At 40.4% G+C, this 17,631-nt stretch overlaps 1 protein-coding gene across 2 annotated transcripts; it reads right to left on the bottom strand.

Annotated features, from left to right (window-relative positions):
- Window positions 1–6,077: 6,077 nt before the first annotated feature.
- LOC310868012 (Golgi reassembly-stacking protein 1-like) lies at window positions 6,078–13,792 on the bottom strand. 2 transcript variants are annotated; one of them, XM_083778214.1, is made up of 9 exons: window positions 13,607–13,792; window positions 11,906–11,986; window positions 11,227–11,430; window positions 10,835–10,921; window positions 10,607–10,737; window positions 8,834–8,978; window positions 8,332–8,449; window positions 8,114–8,236; window positions 6,078–7,803 (listed from the first exon to the last, which is right to left on the bottom strand). In XM_083778214.1, the coding sequence occupies exons 1-9, from the start codon at window positions 13,670–13,672 to the stop codon at window positions 7,541–7,543; spliced, it is 1,218 nt and encodes a 405-aa protein (XP_083634340.1). In that variant the 5' UTR covers window positions 13,673–13,792; the 3' UTR covers window positions 6,078–7,540. The 2 variants fall into 2 exon arrangements, with proteins under 2 accessions (XP_083634340.1, XP_083634341.1); XM_083778215.1 differs by having other exon boundaries at window positions 8,114–8,218.
- Window positions 13,793–17,631: the final 3,839 nt, after the last annotated feature.

Genomic DNA, 17,631 nt, shown 5'->3' with positions numbered 1-17,631 from the left:
TTGACAGGGGCATAGTTTCTAGGCTATATGACACCATTCAGAGGGTGGCTTCTCCATCACTTGAGCGTGTGAAAAGGGGGAGGAGCTATAGATAGGGATTTACCAGATTTAACCTGGCAGTTGGCAGTCTCATTGGTACATTCATCCTCAATATGCAGTAGACATGGGTTGTTACAATTTAAGGTTTTACATAGACTACATTTATCCCCTAGCAGACTAGATTTATCCAGACTCAGTTCCAGGCTGTGCCAGGTGTGGTCAGGAGTCAGCTACGCTTGGCCACATGTTTTGGTCGTGTCCCAGACTGACTGCATTTTGGACAGAGATATTTAATACCTTTTCGTATATTTGTAACTCAACTATAGATGTCAATCCAATAACGGCGTTGTTTGGTGGCCCTCCAAAGGGAATACAAATACCAACTCATCAGGCTGAAGCTATAGCGTTCTCCTCTTTACTTTCCAGACGCCAATTGGAAAAAGTAAGAGGGTGAAGTTGTGTCTGAAGAGGTGATGCTGCGAAGCAGACACTATCTGTAGAGCTGATAATTCCAAAATTGCAAAACCGCATACCAAGTTTATTCACTGTAGCCGTTATTGCTTTTAGCCCTTTTGATGCTATGATCTGTTGTATGCAATTATAGACTGGTACAGTACAGTGGTAGTCTTAACACCGGCAGGCACTCACTGGGATTAGTCTCTGGCTCAGTATAATGAACAATGTGAAGGAACACGACATGCAGCTTGTATGCTAATGTGTCTCCCAATATCACTGGGGAGTGGGGATGGGGTTTGCAGTGTGTGTTGTTCAATTGCATGAGGGGAATGATGACATGTACTGTAAAATCCTAACATACAGCAGGGGTTATTTTACTGGTGGGTGCATGTGCATGCAATGTTTCCCTGATGCTCACATGAAAATGACACATCAAACAACTCGGATGTCATCAGTTTGCTGAATCGACCAGTCCCCAGAGGTGAAAGGGATGTATAGAACTCAGTCAGGGAGAACAAGGTGTTCTGGATCCCAGGCACAACACGACAGAGACATCTTGGGCAAGTTTTGCAGAGGAAATTCAACCCGATATCACATCTATGGTCATATTACATCTGTTTAGCCTGTTTTAACTCGTTCAGTTGCTCAGGAATACGAGCGTGTCATTTAGTTCCTAGTCAGTGGAGCATCGTGAAATGTCACTTTGCCAGAGGTGGGATTAACCCTGTGACATAAGAGGATGGCCCCACACACACCACCCAGAGGGTCATAATGAGAAATGATGGAGAGCTGCTGCAGTTTTTGCTTGGAGGAAGAAAGGAACGAAAGAAAAAGCAGCACAGCAAATGAGTCCATTTGAAGCAATTATTCTTAATTCTCATTTTCCTACTTATGTCTATAAATGCATCCTCTCCGCACCCCCACACACTCCTTCTGTAATCACGCCATTTCTCAGCTGGACATGCTGCAAAGCTGGTCTTAAGGGGTACTCTATGCTGATGCTTGAGAGCAATTAAGGACCACCACACAAATGGTTGAGGGGAAGCCGAACTGACAAGTGGACTCATCTGCGTCACAATGTCCTTTGAGGCAGCGTGAGAGGCGAAGACAAGGCATGCTCCTCCGGAGGAGGTGGCCTCCTTTTGGCTTCACGTCTCTCTGGGCTCCTGCTGGCTGATACCCAGCCAGCTGCTGGTTGCTTTCTACAAACCACATGTTTTCAACTGGATGATGTCACGAGAGTACACACAGTTAAGTCGTTTTGTTTGTTTTTTTGTTTACCCTGAGCGTGTCTCACGCTCATTGTGTGACGTATTGTCACACAATTTACTGTAAATTTGACGTTGAATAATGAGTGGTGATCATCATCACCACTCAGTTAAACACAAGTTTGTTTTCCTTTCTTCAATTGACCGTCAGTGTTCATCAGAAAGAGTCGTAGCTAGTTAATAAGCTATGACTGACAGCTGAGGATTATATCCACCCCTGTCCAAAAATACTAGTTCTGCTGATGTGCTGTGAGAAAAAGCTGCTTAAAATCAGTGCACTCCTTGAGAAAGCCTCGAGCCCTCTGTTGGATAGACGCAGAAATGCTCTGATGTTCATTCTCGCACTCTTCCCCCACTGACTGTTGCCTCTCTCTGCCTCTACAGTACCTGCCCATCCCCCCATCTTCCACAGAGGAGGAGTGCCCTGGTAAATAATTGAGGCAGATTAGTCCTCTGCTGTACAATATATCTGTGCACCGTAGCTGTTCTAATCCCAATGTTTCCTAAAGGCTGAGCATCAACAAATATATTTGGTTTGTTTGTTTGTTTGTACCCTTCTACCGAGGGTAGGTCATTAATATTAACACCACAGTGACACACATGCTGCTGCCTAGTGTCTACAGTATATATCATCAGTTCACGCAGGCTCCCTAAAGTACGTCTGCAAGACGCACGCTCAAACATATGGTGTCACACAAATGCTGCTCTCTCTTCGGAACACTATTGTTAGTGTTGTGCTTTCAATGAGGAAAAACAAAACAAAAAACAATACGCTATTAATTTGAGGTTTTTATTTGCCATGTTGAAGGTTTCAAATGCAGCTTTATATACGTATAATTATTGGGGGGGGCTTTTGCAGCTATACTGTAACATGCCGAGTTTTCATTTAATTCTGAGTGTACAAATGGATCCGTAGGGTCACATTTTGCAGTGGGATATTATGAATAATATATACTCATGGGAAATTATGTATTGCCTCACCAGGACCTTTATAGCCTCTGTGCTGTCAAGTTGGTACCGCAATCCGAATCACTCCCATTCATAATGTATTTGATTTATGTTACGTTATTTATTATTTTAAAAAGAAAAAAGATTAAAGAAAACAAGACAAAAAGGGAGTGTATTTTGGAGCCATGTGCAATGACAGAAAAAGCACTGTATAGGATGAGATCTACAGCATAATGAGGTATTTGCTGACACCTGCTGTCCTAAAGCATAAATTCACTCTTTTTGCCACTGGTTCTAGACATGAAATGAAAAGAACTGATGGGTTATTATACTGTAGTTAACTGAAACAAACGGAATAACTTAAACTACAATTGAAACCGTTTTCTGTTAAGAAGTTAAAGCTCAGGGTCTATATCACTCCAGAGAAATTAAATACATTTAGTGCAGATATTCCAGATACTTGTATCAGATGTGGTAAAGACAAAGGTACACTTTTCCATTGTCTGTGGGCATGTCCAAGAGTGAAAGAATTCTGGGAAGAAGTGAGGAGGGAGATTCAGAAGATATTGTCGATAGATATTGAGCTTGACCCAAAACTGTTTCTATTAGGTCTTTACCCACCTGGCCATAAGATTCAGAGTAGTGAACAAAGATTTCTAGATTTATGTTTACTACAAGCCAAAAGGGCTATAGCCTTATCGTGGAAAAAGAAAAAGATAGGCAAACCCAGTATTGCTCAGTGGTTTAGGGAGTTATCATTGTGTCTTCCTCTGGAAAGAATCACGTATACTTTGAAGAATAAACAGAAGATGTTTGATAAGATATGGGTGTGTGTGTGTGTGTGTGTGTGTGTGTGTGTGTGTGTGTGTGTGTGTGTGATTCACGTAACTTGAGAACCGTTCGCCCCACCAACTTCAAATTCGACACACACGTTCCACATCCCCACAGAGGTTGCAGTGCCTGGTGTCGAGTCGGTCGGACCCACGGTTGTCCAGAACCGCCCCAAAAAGGCCTCTGCCCGGGCTCTGGACAGGGCCCCTGCCCAGTGTCCATATATGGAGCTGGCCTGGTCTGACATCATTCTGACGTCTGCATAGACTCCATATTTGGGCATGCCTGACAAAGAACTCCATATATGGGCATAAAAGGGACACAGACATAATATCTGGGTGGGGCATGCATTTCCAACTTGCATCGTTCCAAGTAGGCCAGTGCCCAACGGACACAGCTGTAGAGGCTCCAACGGGCACCGCTCTATAGTATCTATAAATGCACCAAGTCACTGTACAGTACGTACATCACTTTGACTTGACCAGCTCAATAGAATGATACATTGGCTAATAGACGCAGGTCTAGGTCAGTTACAGTCAGATCACCTTTGTTATGCCAAAAGGTACCCGAGCATACCGCAACCGGATGCGTGACGCACAACACCGTGCACGGGGAGCTGAGTCAGACCAAGCATGAGATGCCAGAACTCCATATATAGGAATAAAGGGACACAGACATCTCCATATATGGGCATAAAAGGGACAGACAGATGGTGGAACGGGTACTCTGGCACGGGTACAACGGGTATTGCATAGCTGGGTGGGGCATGGATCTCCAACTTCCATCGTTACCGACTCGGGCACCAGTCTAGTCTCTTTTCAATTTGTTTATCCGGTACCCTGTATAACTAACTGCCCTGAAGACTGAAAAAAAGAAAACCAGTGAAAATAGCCAGTACACAACGTTTCGCGTAGTGGCGCAAACCCACCTTGAAAACTAATCAAAGTGAAGTTCAACAGAGAAAAAAGGTCTAAATAATAAAATAATTCAAAATTCAAAACTAATAATCTTGCTAGGTATTCATTTATTACTTCAAGTGGCATTTTGTGTTCTTATCAATACAACAATTAAGCTCTAAATTGTACAATATTTTCATTGTGTCTCCTTCAATAGAAACAAATACATAAAACATTACAACTTTGTAATTCAAGTTAAAAGAAACACCCAACATAAATCAACAATGTACATTGATGGATTTGGATATGTTAAATCTCTTGACTTGAGAATAATATCCAGAAGTAGTCCAAATAGTAAATAACTTCTTTCTTCAATCTTAAGGTATCGGTTGCAATTTTGTAAGGCTGAGAAAATGGCTATGACGACTGGCTGCAGTGAACTAGCCTGGAAAAGCACCCGGTCACGGACGTCAAGTTGCTGAATTAAAATGAAATTGAAGGCTAGCAGTGAACATGTATATACAAATCAATCTACACAATTTAAACGTCTCAAAACGTAGTACTCCGTAGTACTCCGACAAAAACACCAAAGGCTTCAGAGGTGATTTAGCAGTGAAAGGCAAATGTCTCTACTCCCTTGTATTATCTGTTCGTATCACGATGTGTATGTGTGTATAGTATGCACAGGCAAAAAAACTATTGACCAAGATTGAAGTGAAGGTTTGATAATGTTCGCATATTATGACTTCGCATATAATATGATATTATTTTTTACACAACATAGGGACGTCACGGTTAAAAAACATTAAAATAGCCAATGTGAACATATCTTTCTTCCTGGACAACATATAAGTACGTTAAGAGATGACATGACATTTGTGTAATTGTCTTGTAGCACAAACAGAAAATGAATTTAGCCGTGGGAAAATATTTCTGGGAAATATCAGTGTCTGAAAGTTTGTATTTGCTGAACAGCCTTGCATTTATGAAAATCATATAGGAACAAACAATGCAAGTTAATTCTGGTTTAGATTGGCTTTTCGTTCATAACAATTTCATGCCAAGCTATAAGCTAAATAATAAGATAACTGGGTCTGTGTGCATACATCTTTCAACAATAGATGGGAAATGGAGACGTTTTTGTCCCATGGCGGAAATTCAGTTTCAGCTTCACCCAGCTGATGGCTGCTCAGATAGCTATGATGAGCGCTCTGATGTTAAGTGTCTTGCTCAGGGACACTTCGGCACACACTTCGGCCTCTACCCACTAAGCTATATGACCCATAAAAGCACTGAAACCCCAGCTGATGTGGACTGTATCAATTATCAATATGGATTGGACGATAATCGTTACGTTTATCGTGATAAAAAAAAACCTCACAACAATTGTATAGTGGACTAAGTGGAGATTAATTATTACTCTGGAAATTGTTTTCCGTTATACACTAGGATGAATTGGCTTTTGTTGAGCTGCAAATTCCGTACCACTTAATCCCTCTAGACCTGTAAAGAGCGCATTGGTACACTTTTATTTCACTCGATTTGCTAAAAATAGCAGATCTACAAGCTCACACTGCATTGTCAGCTGGTAGATTGGATATCCCCACCCCCCATCCCCCCAGTCCCCAGAATAGGCATGCTAGGGATTCAAGTGGTTAACAAAAGTAATCGCAATAATTTGTATCTTGTCCCATCCCCATTAATCAACATACTTTTTTTTTGCTAAGATAAGAAATCTTATACTTCAATACTTGCTACTATACTACATAGTGTAGTTGTAGTAAAAGGTGTTTCAGGAAAACAAGACTGTGTCTAGTAAGACTCCTTCCGATCAGAAATACATTTGCATAAAACATATAATCAGCATCAGAAACCAGAATTATAAACATAGTATAGAAAACAGATGCATGATGGTACATTTATGGAACTGCATATAGTTGAAAGGCTTATATTTTCCTTCAAGTTTAGCATTTCAGTGACGGTGGCTACACAGCAACAAGTGCATGAAACGTCTTAAACCGATTTGGCTTTTTTGTGTGTGCAAATGGGATTTTAACAGCAACTGAGGCTCAGTTTGATCGGTTTGACATTTGCGTCAAGAAAAATGTGGGTACATTCATAGTGTATTAAGAATCTGACCAGCAAAACCCAATGAAAATAAAATGAATTAAGATGTGCAATAAATCTAAATAAAATTAATTAAGATGTGCAATAATATTGCATTCAGCAAAGGTAACCCTTAAAAAAAGAATACTCTCGAGAATCCAGTGCATTCCAGTGACACAACTTAAAAGTGATAGGTTTCTACGGTATTAGCCTAACCGTGATAAGTATAGAAGCCATTCCAAAGACATGGTCCGTCATGTGTCTTGCCAACATCGCTGTAGGTGCAGTCTCACGCAGCCCGACAATCAGAGACATTCGCCTACTTATACATCTGGCGATATCTAAAAGTCACGGAATGGGCTTGAAACTGGAGAAAACCAGCGGTAACCAACCAACCAACCAACCTACTCCCAACTGATTTGAAAACAAATCCTGATGCTATCTCATATGACCTGAAGTCTGAAGCAGTTATTATTTTGAGAATTGTGTCCACCCAGTTTTAGCCCATCATTGTTACATGCCTATTTGAGAAGCCACACCAATCCCCACTATGTCCCCTTTTGGCCAAATGGCCTGAAAAAAACAGATACATTTATCTTGTATAGGTAACGTGTATCGGTTCATACATACTGATATTGTAACTTCTCCTGCTAGGAGACAAACAGTCAAAGCTCAAAGCTCTGCACTGAGTGCATTCTTCCTAGCAGCTAGAAAGAATGCACTAGAAAGAATGCTACTCGTGGAGTAGCTCGAATCTAGCTATTATTCAAAATAACTCTACAGTAACAGGATGCTTCAAAATGCTTCCTATGTGGGGGGGAAAGGCAAACCTTCCTCGGGTTCTTTTTCGACGCCTACCTACAGTGATGTTGGAAAATAAAATGGCTGAGCTAAAGGGCGACATGATATGGGCGCAAGCATAGCTATAGTAACCCCCTCTCCTCCGCTAGCTACAGTTCAAAGGAGTAGTATTTCTAATTATTGAGCGCTACTCTTCTATTGTAGTTCAGGCGACTCTGTGACGTCTTCCTCCGTGTACTCAGACTTTGAGCTGGACATGTCCATACCTTGTGCCAGTGAGGTAATAGTGTTGTATGGAGCTTCTTTGGTGACGTCAGGGCAAACAATGTCACCTGTGGCTTCAGTGTCGGGAATAGTAACCAGGTCTACAAGAAGCTTGTCCTCAGCTTCCTCATTGACGCTCAATTCCACCTCCCCCTCTGGTGATGAAGGCGCTATCTGGCCAATGGATGAGTTATCTGTAAGATATAGGAAACATTAACCCAAGACCTGAAGCCGATTCTACAGATGTCTTCTAATAGTTTTCAAGCGTCAAGGACTGTTTGTTTCTTTAAAATTGGCTCAAATCACGTATATAGTCAAAGATTTGAGTCAATTTCAAAGATTTAGTGACATGCTATGAGCTTGTATATCTGCTAGTACTGAATATCCAACCAATCTAAAATGACACAGATGCATTCTTTTAATGGTTTAAAATTTTAAATGGAAAGACGACATTATAAAACGGAAAGGGATCTAATCCCATCGACTCCAATCGGCTGTACCTACCCAAGCTAAACTGATCACTAGATGCATCTCCGTAATTAACAAACATGGAGTTGTTGCTCATATCGATGGCAGAGACCATCTCTGATAGGTCTGGGGTCATTGCCTCTGAGAAATTGGAGGTATTGAGAACAAATGTTTATTTTTCAAACGTTAACTCATAACATAATGGGAATTAGGAATATATCAAAATGAACCAAAACCACAACAAATATTCATACCAAGGTCTGCAACAGTCTGTGTGGATGGGGATAGACAGGGATCCAGAACAACCTGTTCTCTCTGACTGAGATCTACCTCACTTTCACCACAGGGACTCGGTACAGCAACCGATGACATCTGAGTTGAGAAAACAAGAGTTTTTCCACTAATCCTAATAGCAGTCACATCATCTTTATAGCGCACAAAAAGACAAAAATATTTGTAAAATAATCATATTTGAACTGGGGAACACCCCTGAGTCAGCGCAACCATCCGTTCCCTAGTTAGGGTCCGTTGAAAATAGCATGATGGTCAAAAATGATGGGGAACAACACAGAAGCCAAGAAAAAGGCATTTCTAAAAATGTAGTAACATGGAAGTGGATGATGGCTGTTTAATTTTTATTATTTTTTTGCAATCATGTGATTTCCTGCTAGACTGTTAAAACACCCCCAAAATGGGAACCATTCAATAATTTTAATTAGGCCAAATGTAGTCAAATGATTTAATAAGCAGCTGTACCTCATTGTGGTCACATGTTGGCATGTCCTCAGTGATGCCAACTTGAGACACAGTGGATTCCAGGGTGGTTTCGCTTGGAGCGTTGGGCTGATGTGGACGGGTTGGGATCCTGTGCAAATATCCGTAGCCAATACCACAGCCAAGGCTAAAATAAAAGATGAACAAACCACCTCACTGTCAACAACACGATATTATGATATATACTGTACTACTGTATGGCCAAAGGTGTGAATAGACAATAGCCAGTAGCCACGTTTCCATAAATGTGTTTTTATGCTAATTCTGAAGTGTATCTTCAGAAAATGTGATACCTGTGGAATGGAAACGGTAAGAAAAAAAAAGAGAAAGAAAAAAGTAAGAAAAACATCTTCAATATTTGAGTGTCGCTAGCCTATGCCCAGCTTTCCGGGTTTGTGTGAACACAAACATTGGCTTGTGATTGGCCTATAGCGATGATTTGATTGGCTGAGCAAAGTACATATTGACGATAAAAGTGAGGGCAGAAAAGACGCCAAAGGTAATCACCTTTGCGTGAATAACTTTTGTGATTTGATTGGCCGAGCACGGAATGTGATGTATGTTTATGTATGATTATAAGAGCATCTCACAGCCAAATACGTTATGACATTGCAAACATTTACTGTAACTCTCATACAGTAGGTAGTCTTGATATTCCACAATTATAAGTATAAGCCATGTACATGTTCATTGAAAAATTATGAAAAACTAGCCTGAGGTGAATTGAATATGATTTGGGCATTTCAGTATATCCACAGTCAGTGACAGTGGGCAGCATTGAAAGCACTGGGGAGGGGGTCGTTCCAAACGATGTGCACACTGCGCAGCTTGTTCCCAACATGGTGGACTACCTGTGGTGGCAGGTCATTTTAAGTAATAATAATAATAATAATATCTCAGTTAATGTCTAAACCTATTATACAATCCCAGAGTACAGTACGAGTACAGTAAGAGTACAGTACAGTACGTGTGTCTCACTCAGACACACCACAGTCAAAGAAAACAACAACGCTAGGATTATACATGTCTCAACTGACTAGAGAATTAGTGCCACCTAATGCTTATCTTAATGAACCAAACTCCTAATTTCGCATAACAATAGTGGGTGGAAAACATGCCTGATTCTTTATGCGACGTTTCAAAAGTTAGTATCGCCAGTAATAAATCGTAGAGGAGTGTACATGCATGCTTCACTCTTCAGCCAATCATTTCTAGCCCCCTTTTTCTCCCCAATTTTGTCGTTATTTTGTCGCAGCACAGACATTTCTGTGCTGCTGTTGTATCCTACTGACTCACCTGCCAGTGAGCAACCCCCACCGGGAGGATGTAGACTCAGAACCTTCGTCCTACCCCTCGCCCAACACTCCCCGCTGACAGGTGCCATCCCAGCCTGTAGGAGTACATACTGTACAAGGCCCAATATCACCCTCCCTCACCCGAACAGGCCAATTGTGTTTGCATAGATATTAGACGGTATTAGACGCCCGACAATGCCGGTTGCACCACAGTGGATTCAACAGTGGCGCCACCCGAGCGCCTTTGCGCTGAAGCCTCTTGAAGCAGTCTGCTTCAAGAGGCTTCATCGTGCATGTACAGCACACTATAATCAAAAACAGACATTATTAAAGATTGAACAAAAGTCTTTCTACTAACGTTTCTGTAGAGAAAACCAATCCGTTCTCTTACTTGATAATTTATGAGAACACAGACAGTCGGCTAATGGTGTGTATTGATGCTGGTTTGGTCTGCCCCTACCTTCCGTCTCCTCCCCATGCTCCATTAGGCGTCACCACTACCTCCCTGCACTGTTCAGTGTGTGTGTCGTACACCAGCAGCTTCAGAGGTTTCCCCTCATTGACTTCAATCAAAGAAAAGAAATCCTCCGACTGCAAGGGAAAAATCATAAACCTAATTATCAATATATAAAATACAATTCTTATCTATCTTTGAACTATTAATAAAGGGGGGAAAATGAAAACGTACATCTTGCATGACCTGGTCAGCTCCCACAATGAAGTCATGATGTGCCTGTAAACCTGCCAGTGCTGCAGGAGAATGTGGTTCTACATCCTAAAAAAAAGAAATCAGAGTTGAAAATTATACGATAATTCAAAACAAATGTGTTTATATAGTACATTTAAAAACTCATTTAAAACACTTTCATTCAGCAGAAAGCACCAGTGTGATGTCTTGAGTCTTGACCTAGCTTGTAGATCAGCTATTTTCACTATTCATTATTTTTTTATAATCAAAATCTAAGCAAAGGTTTGAAGCAGTTTACTTTGAACACAGTTTCAAATTAGAAGATCTCCGGATAAAGACAATAGTATCTCCCCTTGTGAGATGGAGATCAAACTGGGAAAGTGGTCACCTACCAAGACATGCCAAACATTCTCATTGGCTCCTTCAAAGCTGCAGAAGCGAACACTGGCGCCCAGCAGGCCTTGACCACCCCACATGTTACTGGGAACAACCTGGAGCTCTCTGACCCGCTGGCTTTTAGTGTTGTACACCTCCAGTTTCACTGCTTTCTCCACATTAGCTTTTAGAAGGTCTTTCAGCAGGTCACTCTCTTTGTTCTGAGAGTAGAGCAAAAAAAAAGGCACGGCAAATTTAGACACTTATAAAGCGCATAAAGGCCTTCATATCAAAAAATATATATTTCAATAATTTTGTGCAAACTCAAAAGTACTATAAAAGGGAGGGAAAGTGATATTATTTAAAATAAGGGATACATTACAAGATAACGTACAAGATATTGTCTTGTCCGTACAAGATAATTATTATCTTTTGAATGCATGGCCATTCAGTGGCTCCGTAATAAATAGCTCTTATATTGTGTGTTTGTTCAGTACGTTTCTCCAGCTTTTATCCAGGAGAGAGAACTCATACAGGATAAACAACCAAAATTGAAACTAAAACACTATCATGACACTACCTGATGAATGGGTACTCTCTCCTGATTGGCTGAAATTGCCCCCCTATAGTATGATAAGATAACAGATGGACAGTTGTCGCTTGTCTTGCTTGACCAGCCCATGACAGTTTACTCACAAGTCGGGTATTTCCTATTGACAGGATGAAGTCAAAAAAGGGCTCCAGACCGGCCATTTGAGCAGGAGAATTATCTTGAATCTGAAATGTTAAAATACAGCGTCACTGATTTAACTTGTCTTGAACCCAAGGGGGGTGACCAGAGTCACCACCATGTGTCAACTCAAGGCATTGTATTGGGCAAAGTTATGGCAATTATGTCCCAGTGGTTAAACATCATTAACTTAATAATCAGTGGTGTGGAGTTGACAGTCAATGATTTTTTTCAATTCAAGGTGTTTTATTGGCACAAGAAAACATACGTTTACATTGCCAAAGCAAAAGTGCAAAAATCAAAATGTATGTTACGTACAATTGAAAGTCAGAAGATCCAGTAAATCGATTTATAATTTTATATGTACAGAGGTCACTCGATGCAGATGCAGTGCAGGAATACACAGTACACACAATGATTAGTAGTCTTTAAGGTGGTTGTGTAGCATTTGATATCCTACTCCTATCACAGCAGCTCACATTTTTTGCTGCTGTGTTTGCACATATGTACTTCGCCCAGCTGATATGGGAGTTTTTTGTCATTAGTCATGTTTTCCAACTGTCCTTGGGTGATTGTAATCTGTGGGAAGTATGTCTCTAAAGAGTTGCAATACCCTCCACTGACAGCCCAATGATCTAAATAGAAATTTCTGATCTGCTTGTATTAGATAACATTAAACTCACCAACATTGCAGCTGTAGTAGGGCAAGCTTGAATTATCCTCTTTCAATCGGCAAAGCATTTGTTTCTACTTTCTGTCAAGACATTTCGTGTAGGTGATTATTTTAAGTGTTGGAGTTTGGAAGCACTCATCAAAGTCACTGAACGGCCCTGTGTATCACCTGTTTCGAATTTGAAATAATGCAGGAGGCAGCAGCACGACGTGTTAATGAAAACGAGCGCTTCCAAACTCCAATACTTAATAATCACCTGCATGAGTGCACGGAATGTCCTGACAGAAAGTAGCTCATAACATGTCTACGGTGGAGTTTTTTGAAACAAACGCTTGAGAGGATAAATCAAGCTTGTCCTACAGCTGCAATGTTGGCGAGTTTAACCTTGTTTAATACAAACAGATCAGTGCTTGGATCAATGGGCTGTCAATGGAGGGTATTGCAACTCTAGATTCAACCCATTATTAAAATTGCAAATTGCGGCTAATTCAATTGTTGGCTCAGGCAAAATATTTATGAATTCACAGCTTCATGAGGTGTGTAAATAAGTAATATTTTGGGTGAACTACTTCTTTAAGGCATATTTCAATTGCAAATATAGTGGGAAAAAATGTAATTTGCAATTTTGTACATGTGAATACTTTGTCCACCACTGTCTGGAATGTCATTGACAGCTCCCTCTCTCTCTTGCTTACACACACACACACACACACACACACACACACACACACTGTGAAGTGAATTAGTTTGCTGGATATCAGCCAAATGCCACCTCATCATCACAGGGCAATGAATGCTACAAAATAGTTGAGTGCAACTGCAACAACACTGTCAAAACAATAACATGCAAATAATAACCTTGTAAACAACTCCTAGCATGAATGTCAGTATATGTGAAGTGTGCACTTTTCAGTGGCTGCTTGGTTCTCTTCTCATACATTTTAGATATCAAGTTACAGTGATTTGATATAGAAACATAGGCTACTCTACCTACCCCATGGACATGGTAGCCACTGTTCGTCCCCCCGTCTGACAGAAAGGAACTCTGCGGCAGCCCCATCGCTCTCCGCCGTTACAGTTACAGTCACTGAAATAGAATAATAATTAAAAGCATTACTTGTCTGGAGCGACAAGCTAAGCTAACGTGTGCTAACTAACAACAGTGACAGCTAATGAAGCAGGAACTATCTGGCTGCATCCTGCATTGGAAAGGACAGGCAGGCGTTTCCTCGCTATTGCCACATTCAGACCAGCTAATAAATAATGATACCAGATAGGAGTGTCGTCTCACTCGTCTAATATAAGTGAATGCCTAAACAGACTCACTCACTCGCACACATACAATAAACGTATGACTACATAAGCACTGTTAGATGCATATTATTTTTAATACCGGCCAGGCCACGAGCCACGACATTACCAAAAGTCTACAAAAGTCTACATTATCGAGCCATGCTACATTCGATTTGCCGACCTGGATGGTATTCCCAGCGTTGCCTAGCAACAGGACGCTCCATCCCCCCTCCAGCCTCACGAATTTGACTGAGAATGACCTGAAAACATGTCGACTGGACTGTGACAGGTCCAGCTGGTTTAGCATTTTAAATTGAACGAAACCCATTGTCTGCTATATGCTAATGAGAGTTCGACATCACCCATTTTCAACCTATGTTATTCAAATTAAGTGGTCCTCATGCCAGGTGAAATAATTAGTAACTATAGCAGCCTACATTTTCTTAAATATTGGACATAATTTTGAGGTACTTATACTTTACTGGAACAGGCTATTTCCAATGTTTTATAGTTTTACTCCACTACATGTATCTCAGAGTCCAATATTGTACCTTTTACTCCAGTACAATTATTAGAAAACGTGGGTTACTTACTTTATAGATTTAGATTATTATTACAAAAAATGCATTGACCACTTCAGCTCTATTTAATTCTTATTCCTATTCTTTGCCTATTTGAAAATAGCAGATCATCAAGCTCATAACTTAAGCTTCTTGTTGTGAGCATTCAGTAGCAGTAATGTGTCTGACTGTGTCTCGGAGCCTCTGCCTGATGACCAAAAGAATATCTCCCCCGGCCAAGGAGGAATTCCCCTTTAGGCTATATAACAGTGGTCGTTTTAAACCAGTGGTCCTTGAGGGGATTCCAGTTGGTACCCAACTAAATGATGGAGAGTTGGTAACCAAATGGACCCTTATAGATTTTTAACCCTTGAGAAACCATGCTACATCATACACATAACCCATCTCATACTAAGGGCAGCAATGGAAACTAGAAAAGTGGCAATTTAAATTGCAAAGTGTGGTTGCCGCAATCGCTTATATAGGCCCACCCCACAAATTTTGCTAGTCAATTACAACAGTGATGGGAAACTTTGACCGTGGAGAGAACCACTATATTTCCACACTCACTCCAGAGGGCCACATTGCATATTTCTGTCAAAGCAAAAATAGCCAATCTACAAGCTCAAAATGCGTCGCGCTGCGATGCGTTTTGACATTGTAGATCGGCAATTTTTGCTAGATTTGAGAATAGCGAATCAAAATAAAGTTTATACAGAAAGAGTTACAATTACAATAGTCTGGTTGCCCTGTTAGGGCAGTATTATCCAACCAGGCTGAAAGCTTCTTTTTTTACGCTATCCTTTTGATCATAAACACATAACATAATAACAAACAATAATGTCAGTTGATGAATAATCAATCAATTACCCCACCAACATGTCCTTGTCCTGCATTTATCTTATTTAACTATATTCTTCCAACTTTTACCACCATGCAGTGAACTTATTTGTGCCCATGTGAACTGTACAAGGTTTGCGGAACGGTGTATTTTTTCAAGAAGAACAGCAGCTGTTGAGCCGTCTATAGTACACTGCTATCAGTGAGGACATTTAGGACCCACCTGTGTCATTATCAGCTACCAATGACAAAAAAATAATAAATAAAGACTACGTTTACATGTCAGGGTTCCTGACACATGGGCCTAGTCCTACCTCATTTAATTTCAGATATTAAACTTTATGAGACATAACACATATAAAAAGGTGAGAATTAGTCTGCACCATGAAAAGATTCAACATGTCTTTGGCATGGTGTTTCGTCATGCCCATCAGTGACATTGGCATGTAGCCAAATTGTTGCGTCACTCACCACAAGAAGGTATATCACAACCAACGTACTGTATCTGGTCACTTCACCAGTGATCAATCATGGTGACAATTAAAGTTATTAGTGCAGCCGCGTCCGGCAGCCGGCGAAAACTAGTTTTCAACAGGCCCAAAAATTAAGGCCCGGCCCTACCTAGCTGGGCCCTCATCAAACCCTGTACACTCAAGACACTGCCCCCACTGCCACACTAGAGTTATCAGGCCCGAAAATGTAGGCCGGGACTCAAGTCACGCTCCATATATGGCCAGTACAGGCTTCATTCCATATGTTGATCTGACCCCCACCTAGCCCTACCTTTGGATCTCCATATGGAGCTGATCTGTTCTGACATTATTATGTTAATCTGACCACATCAAACCATGTACACTCAAGACACTGCTGTGACCTAGGACGGATGCATGCACGCGACCACGCCCTTTAGTGTAATTTTAGTTCTGCCTCTTGGCCAGTTCCCACTTGTAAAAGAGATGCAGTCTCTATGTGTTTTTACTGGTTAAAGAAAGGTTAAAAAAAACACACACACACACACACACACACACAGTTAAATGCATGTTATTACAAAAGTAGGCTACATTATCGAACCATGCTATGTTCGATTAGCATACCTGGATGGTATTCCCATGTCATTGCCTAGCAACAGGACACCAGCCTCATGTTGCCTTACTCCTCACTAAATGCCAGAGGTGGAATTAGTAGCCTACATTTACTTAAGTACTGTGGACTTAAGTACAATTTTGAGGTATTTTTTACTTTCCTGGAGTAGGCTATTTCCAATGTTTTATACTTTTACTCCACTTATCTCAGAGTCAAATATTGTACTTTTTACTCCACCACAATTCTATAATGTTTAGCCTATATAACTTTGGTTACTATAGTTACTTTATAAATGTATTATTACAAAACATAATTAACCACTTCAGCTCTATTTCATTCACATCTGTACATTACAGTTACTTTGCCTATTTGAAAATAGCAGATACAAGCTCATTGTGAGCATTCCGTAGCAGTAGTGTCTCAGAGCCTCTGCCTGACCAAAAGCCTAATTCCCCTAGGCTCCAGTGGTTTTCATTTCAACCAGTGATCCGGGGACCACCAGTTGTCCTTAGGGGATTTCAGGTGGTCCCTAGCTAAATGATGGAGAGTTGGTAACCAAATGGACCCTTATAGATATTTAACTCTTGAGAGCATAAAATGAAACCAAATGGAAACCACATTTTACGTTCTTAAGAGTTAAATTATTCTTAAACATCTGCATTACATAATGTACAGTCACAATTAGAGAATATATAAGAATTGTTATTTAGATTCATGTTTTGCCTGTTATCTCTCCTATGGTACCACATCGATACAGCATGGAATGGTGGACAAAACATTTGGGTCTGCAAGGCTATATCTTATCAAATGGTGGTCCGTGGCTCAAAGGAAAACCATAGACCTTGATATGAAAATTATATTTTGTTCTTTTTTGGTTTAAATTAGTTTATATTTGATAGGTATACTTTATACATTACCACACACTACATGATTTTATACACATCTCATACTAATGACCGCAATGGAAACAAGCTGTAAGCTTATATATATCGCGATTTTTATGTACTTATTTATTTTTTCATGTCAGAAATACTGAGTTTATCTGGCTGCATTGAAGTGCATGATTGTACTTTTCATGGTCTACTTGTTTAGAATTGCTTTCAAATGTTATAGTATGATTGAACTTTACATGTTTTATATTGTTTAGTATTGTTTAAAAAAGTTCTAATATAATAAAAGCAAAGTAACTTGGGAGAAAAATCACAATATATTAAAGACTCACAATATAAATCGAATCGGCATC

The sequence above is a fragment of the Protomyctophum parallelum genome (genome assembly GCF_964188405.1).
Source record: "Protomyctophum parallelum genome assembly, chromosome: 12".
In the NCBI taxonomy this organism is placed as follows: Eukaryota; Metazoa; Chordata; class Actinopteri; order Myctophiformes; family Myctophidae; genus Protomyctophum; species Protomyctophum parallelum.
This window is presented reverse-complemented; position numbering and strand designations above follow the sequence as displayed.

What these genes read in the sequence shown, in the direction of transcription:
- LOC310868012 (XM_083778214.1), bottom strand. Translation starts at nt 13,672, where the DNA reads ATGGGGCTGCCGCAGAGTTCCTTTCTGTCAGACGGGGGGACGAACAGT. An exon ending in AGAATGTTTGGCATGTCTTG is followed by an intron (nt 10,922 to 11,226) that starts GTAGGTGACCAC and finishes TCTTTTTTTTAG; the next exon opens with GATGTAGAACCACATTCTCC. An exon ending in TAGTGATCAGTTTAGCTTGG is followed by an intron (nt 7,804 to 8,113) that starts GTAGGTACAGCC and finishes TATATCTTACAG; the next exon opens with ATAACTCATCCATTGGCCAG.